The sequence below is a fragment of the Sitodiplosis mosellana genome, unplaced genomic scaffold, assembly GCF_009176505.1.
Source record: "Sitodiplosis mosellana isolate CC-2019 unplaced genomic scaffold, AAFC_SMos_1.0 Smas_scaffold_6181, whole genome shotgun sequence".
Classification (NCBI taxonomy): Eukaryota; Metazoa; Arthropoda; class Insecta; order Diptera; family Cecidomyiidae; genus Sitodiplosis; species Sitodiplosis mosellana.
This window is the reverse complement of record NW_022601422.1, coordinates 174,214-187,597: the sequence shown is the minus strand read 5'-3', so window position 1 is coordinate 187,597 and position 13,384 is coordinate 174,214. Positions and strand designations below refer to the sequence as shown.

Below are 13,384 nucleotides of genomic sequence, written 5' to 3'. Positions count from 1 at the left end.
TCTCTATCTCTCTCTATCTACGAGTATCGTCTATATATTAGTTTTTCATCCGTACAGATGCGTTAGCATGTTCATCGTTTGTATCATTCATATATTCGCATGTAGACGCGCCAAATGTGTAAAATGTGGGCATTTTCGTATACTTGGGAAAAAAGGACGAGCCCAAAAAGCAAAGAACAAAAAGTTAGAAGCAAGCACTTTAGTAATTAGTTTTTCATCATGAATGAAAATTACATCAAACATTTTCGGTAGATATTCTCTCCCGTTGCTTGTACGCTCTTCTGTGCCCGTAGAAAACACAATCCCAACATCATTGCAATAAATGGTAAAGAGTATTGGTGAATGTTTACAAGGCGGCGTGTGGAGAACATCCACGTAAATTGTCGAGATAAGCGATAATTGTAGGCGTGCATTTGAGAGACCGTGAACTGCCGTATGTGGCGATGGGGGCAATGTTTCTAGTACAACCGATCCGAAGAGATGGAACATTAGGCGACAACATAATTTCGTTGTGCTTTTTCCATTTATTTTCGAAGAAGGAGAAAAAAAATTGTTGGATAACAGTGTGCATATGAATAGATCCGACGCCGTGAATGATGAATAAAAAAAACGAATGAATCTTTTTCAATGTCTCGTTTGCTTTTTGACTTAACATTTGACACATCGATTTCAGAGTCGAAAATCTCTAAATTCCAGACAAAAGTTCAGAGAGAAAAAAAGCGAGAGAATGTCATGGTTTTGTTTTCGCCTTATGTGTAAGTGTCTCAATTCATGCTTTCGAGCATAAAACCAAATCCAGTCTATACATTGCATACATGATAAAGGAGCAAGTGAGCCCATGCAACGGGAAGGTCCATTGGAAACAACAGTGTTAGATGTAATGGCACAGCCGAATGTCGAATCCAACGAACCGAATTAAGTACTCACATTTCTGTGACGACTACGACGATGAAGACAACGCAGTGTACAGCATACATGCAAACACACACACACACACTGTAATTTTTCGGCACGGGCACAGGCATCGCCATACCAAAACAAACGACGATATTTATTTTGTCCATTAGCCATTTGTATGCCCTTTTTTCATTCTCTTCTGCTCTTCGTCTGTTTGAAGTTTAGCCGAATAGTGAAAGCTCACAAAAAGCGAGACACTTCACTTTTGGATACATTCCTCTTGCTGTTTTCTTTTACTTGGTTATGTGATGCCTCCGCTCGACTGCATCCCATTTTTACACTTGATAAATTGATACACTTGTAGTGGTTGGCGCTCACTCCAGATTTTGTCATCATCGCACCAGAAAATTGCTAACGCGAAATTTTCTGGTAATTCAGATTGCATGAGATTACCCCAAATCGTGTATACCAACTTCCACCAAAATGATCCTTCGAAGGAATAGCGTCACCTCTTTGACTCATTTAGCCATTCATCGTTTCTCAATCTTGAACTTCAGCGTAAATATACGTAGACAAAACCATCGGCAAAATAAAAAAATAGAAATCGTGTAAATAAAGAAAGCCCAACGCAGTAATAGTGCGGTACATAACCAGAGATTCCGTCATGGGCGATTTATTTCTTGACTGCGAATCCCATGTTGATTTGTCAGTTGTGTTTTTCGTGTCGCTTTTATTGTATTATGGGCACGCAACGGCCGAAATAAAGCATTCGTTCAAAATCAGATTGACATACATATTTATTCTTATTCTTCTTTTTTCTTTTTCTCTCTTGAGTGTTTTTGGTGTTTGCTGGCATTTTGCGTATCCATAATGTGGTGAATAAATAGTACCCGCAGTAACCGAAGAAATGGTGCTGGCTACTATATGTGACACTTGACATGAACATTGCTAGACAGCAGCTAAAAAAAATGTATATTCAAAATTACAGTGTTTCGACGAGGTTGCTATTTAACATTTGACGTGCACGATGTCATTCATTAAAAATGTAGTTCAAGTGATGATGCGGCCGTCTTGAACAAACGAATTCAATATTTTTCGCATTCGAATGTACAACATGAAAGCGGTAAAAAAAATGCTTATAAATTTTAATCGCATTTTCTTCATTTGAGTTGAAAAATGATGTTTTCAATCAGTAAACAAGGAAGATGAATGATACTACTGTTGCAGCAACTGGCTGATGACCGAACACAAATCAAACGTAATGCTTCATACAGTAAATGATGCCATTCGAAAATTAGACAACAAAAACAGAAAAAACTCATAGGAATAAAAAACAACAAGTCATTAATGAATTATGTACTTGGAAATATTTGCTAGATTCCAAATCGATGGGGATGTGTGAATACGAAATTTCGCTTGTGTATTTGAACAAATGACACAATCATCGGGTGCATTGGCGCGAACATTAAATCTTTTGGAAATGTGCAAACACATGGCGAAAAACATCGATTCGACAGCGATATTTTTATGAAGTCATCACATTGAAGTTGGAATTTCAACTACTCTCTCTATCAAGTCTATTAAATAGAAAACATTCGGTTTATAGTTGTATTTTACGTTCACTAAAGAATCATTACTCTTCTGGTTGTTTGAGAGGCGAGAGATGAACAGAGGGTTCGAGTGAGCATTTGGTGGCTCAACTGCTGTGGTACAACAAACAACAACAATAACATCAAAAAGCAAAAGTAATAGCAAAAGATAGGAGAAGGAATAAAAAAAAGGGACAAAACCGGGTACCATTTAAATCGAGCCAAATTTGGCACCGGTTTAGGTATCAGCATGTGAGCACAAACACATCAGTGTATATACAAAAGCATTTGTGCAAACAACAGCAATGCATGCACACAACAAAGCGATGACAAAACTCTATATTGTCGCCTTAAAATGCACCGAGTGGAAATGCTTACAACCTTTTGACAGCTTATAATTTATTAGCCAAGAAGTGTTTTTCACTGAGCGGAACCAAATTGCCGAATGAAGGATACATACACATGTACATGCACACACGCCGAGAGAGAGAGAAAGAGAGAGAGAGAGAGAGAGAGAGAGAAAGCATAAAAAGAGTGTCGAATGAATACTGTGTCAATGTTATGAATATAAAAACGCAGTCGAATTTAGATGTCGATGAAATATGGTATGTTTTCACGTTTGGTAGAGCGAACATCGATTCGCTACAAGAAACTGGCATCGATATAGCCAGGGGTGAGGTGCTAAGCACATCCTAAACACTTTGCATACAATGGAGAGCATTCAATAGAAAGACGAACAGTTAAATAGAGATATTTGCACATATGTGGTGTCAAAAAAATAAATAAATTAAATAAATAAACAGAATTCCATAAAAACAAAAACAACCAACCAACCATCCAACCAACAAAGTCTGTAACAAAGCATTTTCTCTAATCAGCTCTCTTCCTCTGCTCTCCTCTCCCTATCTCTCTCTTCCACCGTCCGTTGAATGTGCCCGTGCACCCAAAACGCCAATTGAATTGTATTTAAAAATTTATGATGTGTTAAACGCTAGCACTTGCAATCAGCTTAATCATAATCCAACAAAAGACAACAACAGCATCACAAGTATAAAATGCAAGCAAATATAATCGGTCGGATGGTTTGGGCTGGTGAGGCGCGTCTGTGTACAACATTTCATGCTCTATGACACCCCACATATTACGAAACAGAGAGAGAGAGCGAGAGAGAGAGAGAGAGAGAAAAAAAAACAACAATGACACATTCGACTGTTAGTGTCGCAGCGGCAACAAATATTGTCGGAATTACTTAAATAAATAGCGTGTCAAAGGCATTGTATACATTGTTGCCGAGCGCAAGAAATCAAACAAATGGCATTAAATAGAATTTTCATTTTCACATATTTCGCCTCGTTTAGCCTTTGCACTACTATCTAGCTAATAATCAAATGGCTATAAACGAATCAAAGCGGGACTTTGCTCGTTATTTCGTTGAAAGCATCACTTAAATGGTCCTAAAATGTCGCGCTCTTTTCACATCTATTGACAAAAATACTTTGAATAATTAGAACCATAAACAGTTTGAAATGAACGCGGCATTCATTACGAAGGCCATTATCTACATTAAGTTACTTCTGTAGTGGTGTACGGTACGTAACCATTCGCCGCATTACACATGCACTGCGCATGCTGATTAGTATTAATTAAATAAAGTCACTCAGTCTTGAGTATACAGCCTAAGCTGCAAGTTGTCTGATTAATTATCCACACATACAGGAGGCCATCTGAGAGTCTCTGACCTCAGATGGCCCACCGATGTTCATTTGGACTCTCTCGTTAAAATGAAGTTTTCGCTCTGACACTAAAATTCATATATTCTTTTTTAATATTCATCTTTTGGGTTTGATATTGAAATTAAAATACTCGAATCGTGTAGGATTTTCACAACTCTATTTCGAAAGGTCAAAAATACTATGAAATTTGGTTTGGTGTTGCAAATTGATTTCACAATCGATCAAATTCATTGAGACATAAAGTAGGCGTACAAAATTGATTTATTGCACCAATAAATAGCGTCTATTCAACGGCGGATAGAAGAAAAAAACGCATCGTGTTGCACGCGATATTGAACGGGAAATATGAAGCGAAGAGGTGACAATTGGTGCGAACGCTATGCATTTGATGCGTCAATTTCACTGACAACTGCTTTAAAACTCCGGCGTCACGTTTGTGTTTCTACATAAAGTGATTCTTGTTTGTTGTGCCGGAAGCGCATATTTTGTCTATATGATTGAGTTTCAGTCGCTTTTATACGAGGAGCTATGGTCTGACTGCTATCGTTCAGCACGACCACATGCCCTGCAATTGAAGCAACACTCAAGTCACGTGGCTTATTTTGTTTCACCATAATAACAACGCCCTCTTCAAGTGCTCACAATTCATGTTTTGTCACGGCTTTTCAATTGGATGATGGGAATTTTTTTGGACATTCGACATCATATTAAACCGATTTAGTGGAAATTGATCCGATAATTATTAGCTATGAAGTGGCACAAATTAGTTCTGGATCACAATCGGCGAAAGCACCCCAGTGCTGAAAGTCAAACGCACCTATATATATACACACAATTTTGAACCTTTTTTCCAAGAGAGCATTTCGTATGAATGAAGTATCGTCAGAAAGCACCACGACTCATTGGGCCAGTAAATGCATTCAAACTTGGAGATTGATCAAACATAAATAAAAATTAAAATTGAATTCCCTAGATAAGTTCCCAAATTGGAGCTAAAATTTGACGTATAGCATACATCTGGCAAAATTCACTGTTTGAATATATGGCCGTTAGAAGTTGAAGAAATTCGCGGAAAATCCAGAGAAATTAATCTTTTTGGCGTAAATGCAAACGATGCTGTAGTTAAATATTGATGAATAATTTCACATACATATCAATAAAAATGTCTGAAGATGCCATGAGCTGAACGACCATTTCACAATTTATTCGTTTGAAATTCAAACTTTAGATGCCATGTTTTTCCAGTACTGAAATTTTGTTTCAGTAGATGAATCGTCGGAAATATTCGTTTGCCATCGGATTCGATTGTGATATCAAGGTTGCTTTCTTCGTATACAAATGTATGGGAAAGGTTTAACGTAAGACGCCAAGACGCCTCTACGCGTGGAATGCTCAAAGCTGTCATCATACACATATTGAACACGAACATTGCTAGGGGAATTTAACTCTTACGAGTTCAGCATGTTTTTTGCCAGTTTGCTTGATTCGCGGGAGTTCGACGCGTTCCTTGTACGTACTGACGCGCACGGTCACAAGTTTACACAAGTTTGTTTATGGTTTTGCGCGTTTTTCAAGTTGTTATTTGACAATTAAAACGCGTTTCAAGCTAAAAATCGGTTGTTTACGTGTATAAAGATTTTTCACATCCTTTCCAAAAGTTCAAAGATTTTTATAATTATAAAATGGACAAAGGAAATATTTTTAAAGAGCTGGAGAAAGTGTTGAAGAAAAAGTTAATCCAGATATAATAAATGGAACGACTGATGTGTGCGCGTCGTCCAGCTACAAGTTTGCACACGAACTCGCGCGCGTTCGCGCATGTTGTTTTAATACGGAACTTGTCAACTGAGTGGAATCATGCAAGTTCTCTGGTGAATGTAACAATTTCGTGCGCGTTTATATCATTTTTTTACAAGTTTTCACGTAGTTAAATCCCCCTAGGAACATTGTCGTTTACACAATCGCACTCACCTTCGGCAATATTGTAGAAAATGGAAATAACTCGCTGTCTTTTTCCAGTAGTGTGAAAAATGCCTACTTGTGTCACTTTTGCTCGCAACTTCATTTGTTTCTTTTTTGCTCTAAGTTTTTTTTCGTTTCATTTATCGGCAAAGAGTTCAGAAGTTGTTATTTTGTTCTTAGGCTGTCAAATAGATTAGAGGTTTCTCTGAATTGAAATAACATTTGATTCCATGTAAAATTACGATTTTATTCAAAGAACTCTGATTTAAAGCAGGACGTGTTATGAGCTGATATCAGCTGCTGACGAGTATGCGTTGCGTTGTTCTTTTAAGTTAGTATAAAAACGAAAGGGTGAGTAAACTTACCATTGGTGCGATTGGACCATTGGTATGGAAAGTTTTCTCACCATTTCATTCTTATACTATAAATGCGTTAGAACAACGCAACACAACGCATACTCGTCAGCAGCTAATATCAGCAGCTGACGTTAGTTAGTGCTGCTGACATTAGCTCACAACACGCTCTGACTTAAAGAACAAAAATTATTTTAAAAATGGATTCGTTCAGATTTTAATTTAAAACTAAATGAAAAGATTGACGCCGAGTTTGTTCACATTGAAAATGTTGAAGCGTTCGCCGTATCAGAGTGAAAGAATTGCTTTTAATTCTTTCTGGGTGGATAGAGTGGATGGTTTAATTTCGATAGGTCCGGATTGTTCTTTTCGAATTCGGCGATTTGATCCACATCAATTTGAGCAATTTCCCATAGTTCTGGATTTTCGCTTTTGAATGTATTATACCACTTGGTAACCAATGGATAGTGATCGAATTTATAACCAATTCCTTCCAACGGCAATGTTCCACTAATCAATCCGATGTCAGCGATAGTAAGACAATCACCAGCAGCGTACTTTGTGTTTTTTTTCTTCAAATATGTTTCATAGGTATTCAACGATAATTCAACCTTCTTTTTACCTAGTTCGTCCCGGGGGAAGTCAAAGAATTGTGGAGCAATCTGTATTAAAAGTTGTCATTAGCAACTAAAAATCATATGGTGTACCCAAATGTATTTGAACAAGTCTATCAATTTACCGTGTATTGAAAGATGTGTTTGTAATAGAATAGCATATTGAAGCACAAACGTTGGTTGACGAGTGCTCTTTGCTTCGGTTCTTTTGGGTATATTGGATTCTCTGGAGCATACTGATCGCATAAGTACTGCATTATTGCAATACTTTCGCTCAATATGAATCCATTGTCATCGAGCACCGGAATTTCTTTTTGAGGATTCAACTAAAATATGAAATAAAAATTCCAGAAAAAAATAATTAATCCTCATATGACAACGGGCAGAGATAAATTTACCTTAAAATATTCATCGGTTAGATGCTCTCCAATGTTATAGTTTACATCAACCAATTCGCATGGAATGTTTAATGCTTTCAACGCCATACGACAAGCGTACGATGGCGGCCCATCACAAACCACATACAATTTCATGTTGTTTTCCAAGTAAAAAAAAAACTAAACTTAAAGCAAAACAATTGACGTTTCGACTGAATGTTTTTTAACCAATTTTATGATACTTCTATTGAAAAGAAACCAAGATAAGAATGAAGTGTATAATAATCACTTTTGTTTTTGGGCTGATGAAAACAAAGACCACAGCTAAGCTGTTGGATGAACTGATGCGTCGTCAACACTTTATATTTATAACACTGAAAAATATTTCCAATCATGTGATCGAAACACTTCGGAACGCAATGCTCGTGTTGTTGGTTTTAACCGGTTCAGTAAACAAATGTATACCTGATGCGCATACATTTAAAACGAAACCGGAATGCGCGTGTAGATTGATCATTCCATTTGTTTTTGTATTTATTCTTTCTCTTAGTATTGTATTTTGGCTTAAGAAAAGACTAGGAATGCCTCTCAATAAGCCCAAAATTTTTAGTTTCTTCACTGTAAGTTTTCGGAGGGGAATGAGTCATCTAGATACAGTGCAAAATAGCGGTTTAAACTGTTTTTGGATGAATTTACACTAATTTTAGGGGAAAATGTGTTATTACTTATGCGAACGCTCAAGTGGTTACTATTCATATACGTACCAATACATGGACAGTGGACACGCACTGGTCACCAAGTCTGTGCAGTTGTATGTATTGTAAATTTTGCACACAGCAACTCGTTCAATACATACAACTGCATAGACTTGGTGACCAGTACGTATCTATGTATTGGCATGTATATGAATAGTAGCCACTTAGCCCTTTGTTGGAACAAACACTTTGATAGATGAATGAAACATGTATTTTAGTTTGATACATTCTTGAGCGTATTCATGGCTTATAAAATTATGTATGAGACTTATTCTCACAGTATACAGGGTGGCCCAAAATAATTGTCACTTTTATTTTTAGGCATAAATCACACATTTTTCGAGATAATTGAGTACTTATTTTTGCATACGGTAGATATGGTCAAGATATTTTTATTTCAGCCACCAAATTTGTTTTTCCTAAAATTGTGGCCGAGTTACAGCCATAGATGTGTAATAATTTGCGCTCTCACAGTGTAATTTATTGATGCCTTAGAAGTTAAAAACACCAATCAATACTGTCATATTGTATCTTAGCTGACGACGAAAAATTTTTATTCTGCGGCGCCTCGATTTCACGAATTTTTCGAGAAAAATCGACTAAAATCACTATATTCATAGGAAATATAATGCAAAAACATATTTAAGTAGTCGAAAACATTTAAATGTCCCGAGTAAATCGGGGAAACGGTTCGTAAGGCATCAGGCCTTTGCGTATACCTTACGTATATTTGCATAGGAGCGAGCGAATATTTCCTTTACATTTAGTATTTCGCGAAAGAGAGAATGAAGAAGAAACAACAACAATGTTCGTTCGTTCCTATACATGACGGCCTGAGAAGAAGAACCTTTCCTACAAAACCTGTGCGCAGAACACAAACACAGAAATTTTTTAATCAAAAGGCGAACAGCAAATGTGCGAGCGCAAAAACCTAATATATTAACAGCGAGCGCAAAAGTATAACAAGCCTATTAGCATGCAAACTCCGTATAAGTAGACCTGTTATGCTTTTGCGCTCGCTGTAAATATATTCGGTTTTTGCGCTCGCAAATTTGCTGTTCGCCTTTTGACTAAAAAATTTCTGTGTTTGTGTTCTGCGCACAGGTTTTGTAGGAAAGGTTTTTCTTCTCAGGCCGTCACATGTTCTCTTTCTGTACTGTTCTAACATACACATATGCGCATTCACATCGACGCAAAGTGTTTATGAACCTGCTACACAGCGAGTATTACTTATACATAGACGCTGTTATAGTAAGTTCATAAGCACCTCGCGTCGATGTGGATGCGCAGATGTGTATGTTAGAACAGTACAGAAAGAGAACATGTATAGGAACGAACGAACATTGTTGTTGTTTCTTCTTCATTCTCTCTTTCGCGAAATACTAAATGTAAAGGAAATATTCGCTCGCTCCTATGCAAATATACGTAAGGTATACACAAAGGTCTAGATGCCTTGCGAACCGTTTCCCCGATTTACTCCGGTTGATTGGATGTTTATTTTTCAAGTAAATAGTGAAAAATGTTAAATTCCGATGGTTTGGCTTGAATTGGCCGTCCAAGGTACATGTTTAGAATGGCCTCCAGACAGTTATGTAGTGAATAATTTCGTTCAGGTATCGAGGAGCTGGTTCGCAAGAGGTGCTCGCGGACATGTTTGAATTAAATAATGCTAAAAATAATAGTAATAGCTATACCAAATGTTGAACCAACAGAGAAAAAAACAAGTGAAAATGATAATCGCAATGAATATTTGCATAAAATATGATGAGTCAGTTGAATTTTTGATTTAGCAAGCGAGAAAAAAGACTACAAACATTTCTATTCTTTCAATATAAATGCGGTTCCACGTCTGCCGATGTGCATCCGCATTCGTGGTTCAGAATTTGAAAGGAATGTTATCTAACAAAACACGTTTTATTTACTTAATTCATCTATTATTTAGTATGCTGTTCTAAATGGCGTTACGTGTTTTGCAACGATTGCTAGAGACTTCATTTCACTCGACGATTTGGTCCTTGCCACTTTTTTTCCCGGATTGCATTTTATTTGTTCGCTAAATCGTATCGCTTAAGTGATCGCGATCAACAATTATTTACGGATGATGAACACAAAGACGTTCGCGAATTGAAAGAAAAAAACCTGTTGAATGTGTAGCCGGTTCAATTGATTGCTAGAGGATTGTATAACAATTTTTTGTCGAATGTAAATTTCGGTTTTTGAGACTATAGACGTGTGACTGTTACGACTGCGACCGCTACGACGGTACGATTTGATTCATGAAGTTGGGCTGCAATACACTTGTTCAGTGTTTCAATGAATGACCGTTCGAACACTGCACAGCTTAACGTTCGAGTGTGGTACTTTACGGTTTCGCAAACCTTCCACCAAAAATATCACTCTATAAAATTCGGCCTGCAAATTGCAGACTGCATGCCGAAAGGTAATCTATGTCTATGAACAGTTAAGGTGTTTTTTTTCTTCAAGGTACAAAAACTAAATCGCACTTACTTGAACTCTGGCTTCGGTTAAATCGATTTTCATGGCAATTTCTTCGCGTGTATAGATGTCCGGATAGTGAGTCTCTTGGAAAGCACTGCAAGAAGAAAGCATTAAAATATGTTGATTGTTCAATGGAAAGGGATTTGTCTGTGCCGAAACATTCAATTGAAAAAGGAAAACATTTAGTCACATGCTTTTCAAATAGTAATAGTTTGATCCCACTTACCGTTCGAGCTCCTTCAATTGGGCCGATGTAAATGTGGTACGGATGCGTCGTTGTTTCCGTTTTTCACTTAATACCGATTCGTGACTGGAATACACTTTGTAAGGAAGACCGGCTGCAAAAGATAGAGAGAGAGAGAGAGAGAAAACGAAACCAGTTTGAGAAAAATATATATCGTGAAATCGAAGGAACGGATACGAAGAAAAACAATTGATTAGCCAAAACTGAAAGTGACGTTAACTAAACGATGACGATGAATCAAATTCATTTTCAACAATATCGGATGGAGCCATCAAAGCGTTCGGATTGGTCGATAAAAATAAACGATCCCATCGAAACGAAATAAATGGCAAGGACTTTCGAAAAAGGACCCATACTCAATGCGATGCGGCATCTGTTGGTCTTTTTCACGTAAAGAAAACCATCCAACCTAACCATTTGGACGCGCATCACAATGATTTAACATTTGCTATCAATATACAATTACTCACTGAAAAAACAGCGTCGTACATGAAACAACTCAATCTAATTAACATTTGAGATTTTTGTGTTGTTGTTTTTGCGCTTCACTTGGAGCATTCACGGTTAAAAATGATTCGTCAATTGGATTAAGGAGACACAATTCCTTTGACAGTGAGGGACAAACGATAGGTGAAATTAATCACATTATTCATCCAAAGTGTGAATTCCGAGCAACAGCCCAGGTAAATGCAATTTGAAACGTCTGTGTGAGCGAGAGTGTTTTTGCTTTCTTCACTGCTGTGACAGATAGTTGGCTGTAATTTAATTAGCCACGAATTTAACGTGGAATGCAGAAAAGATTTGCCATGATTTTGTTTTATCATGAATAAATAAACATGATTAAATTGAGTTTTATTTGAAATTTGTTATGCGCAAATGGAACAGGCAAGCGAATGGACATCTTTCATTTCGAACCATTCTCCGAATGAATTAAAATCAATGGAAATTGAAACGAAAGTGACCGTTTTCTGATCGTATTCAATTGCAACCAACTACAAATTCGACTCCAATGGTCTTCAGCTCAATTTGAAAATTAAAAGTTCATCAATTCGATCCATTATATCATGGCCATTTGATTACACCATCAAATTAGTTGCTTTTATTTCATTTCGAATGAAGAAACACACAGCCGTCAAGTGAATCACTAACACAAAAATCAGCAGAAAGAGAGAGAAAAAAAACAATGGGATTGCTCTTGTTTATATCTACAAGAGTTTGACTTTTTCGTTCTTTTTCCCATTCATTTGTTCTTTCGAACGAAAGAAAAGTAATTATTGTTGATCCAAAACTCTTAGGTATCAGTAGCGATATTTCCAAATGCATAAAACCATCGGGCACGAATATGAATGAAAGAGTCGGTATAATGCAAACGAAACTTGATGGCAACAGAAACGAAGCTATCCACCAAGAAGAAAAGAAAACGCAAAACAAACAAACGTACAAATGAAATGAAATAAAATGTCGAAACGCTATTTCTAAGGCGGTTTTATCTCTCACAGTGGTTTGCTTTTCAGCTGCTACTGCTGTTGTTACATTTAACTACGTCTATGGGCCGTTGCTTGCTTACATGTCATTCACGCCATACATCCTGTACGGTTTGTCGTTGGTACAAGATGTAGCATCACCTACACACCGCCAAAAAAATAGAAATGGCACACATATACACACCCTCTAACACTTAGATACGCTCACATATTTGTGATATTCATGAGTTCGGAGTTGGAGCCTCGGCACTAGCGTCTGGTGCGGTACAATCAAAACGCGCAATAGACTCCATATTATTTTACATTGTTTCGCAATGTGTTCGCATCGGCACACTGTCATTTTCATCTCTTGCGTATTTTAGTATGCGTGAATTAAGACACAAAGTCTTCACATTATATAACATTTATGTACGCGCACGGACTGCAGATTGTTATACTAATTTTGTGAGACTTTTACATTCTTTTTCTAAGGATATGTATATGACTGTCACAATCTGTGCGTATCACGAAAAACTCTCTTTCTCTCTTTTGCTCATCATTCAAACTCAAGAGCATCAAATTTTACCTGCGCTACGAAATGGCGATTGCTATCATATCCTCATCCATTACGAATATCGATTTAAATACTTATTCGCTTCTCGAATGCATCATTTCAACGTTCTGATTTAATCAAGCTACTTTTTGCAAATGCAAGAATCATTTTTCCTGATTTTACGATCATTTTGAATACTATGCCATTATTTCCGAGATTATTTTTATAGAAATGTTACTGATTGTTGTGAAAACGATGGGAAAATTGTTCAATGAATAAATATGTTTCAGGTATTCAGGTCGGATATATTAGTTGTTTGATCAATTTTTACTTTTTTTCAGTTTT

At 36.9% G+C, this 13,384-nt stretch overlaps 2 protein-coding genes across 2 annotated transcripts in view; both read right to left on the bottom strand.

The window, feature by feature from the left end:
* Positions 1-13,384, bottom strand: part of LOC129576405 (paired mesoderm homeobox protein 2B-like) — a 39,701-nt gene that overhangs the window by 14,136 nt on the left and 12,181 nt on the right. The window contains exons 2-3 of the mRNA XM_055461517.1: positions 11,006-11,117; positions 10,789-10,873 (exon numbers count right to left, since the gene is read on the bottom strand). Of these exons, the coding sequence (XP_055317492.1) occupies positions 10,789-10,873; positions 11,006-11,117 (197 nt within the window). The remainder of the gene's footprint in view (positions 1-10,788; positions 10,874-11,005; positions 11,118-13,384) is intronic.
* LOC129576406 (glutathione S-transferase 1-1-like) lies at positions 6,398-8,193 on the bottom strand. Its single transcript, XM_055461518.1, has 3 exons — positions 7,547-8,193; positions 7,274-7,474; positions 6,398-7,196 (listed from the first exon to the last, which is right to left on the bottom strand). Exons 1-3 carry the CDS (start codon positions 7,679-7,681, stop codon positions 6,843-6,845), a joined length of 690 nt encoding a protein of 229 aa, XP_055317493.1. The 5' UTR covers positions 7,682-8,193; the 3' UTR covers positions 6,398-6,842.

Coding starts and splice junctions, on each gene's coding strand:
- LOC129576406 (XM_055461518.1), bottom strand. CDS start 7,681: ATGAAATTGTATGTGGTTTGTGATGGGCCGCCATCGTACGCTTGTCGT. Junction 7,475..7,546: donor TAACCGATGAATATTTTAAG/GTAAATTTATCT, acceptor TTCATATTTTAG/TTGAATCCTCAAAAAGAAAT. Junction 7,197..7,273: donor AACACATCTTTCAATACACG/GTAAATTGATAG, acceptor CTTTTAATACAG/ATTGCTCCACAATTCTTTGA.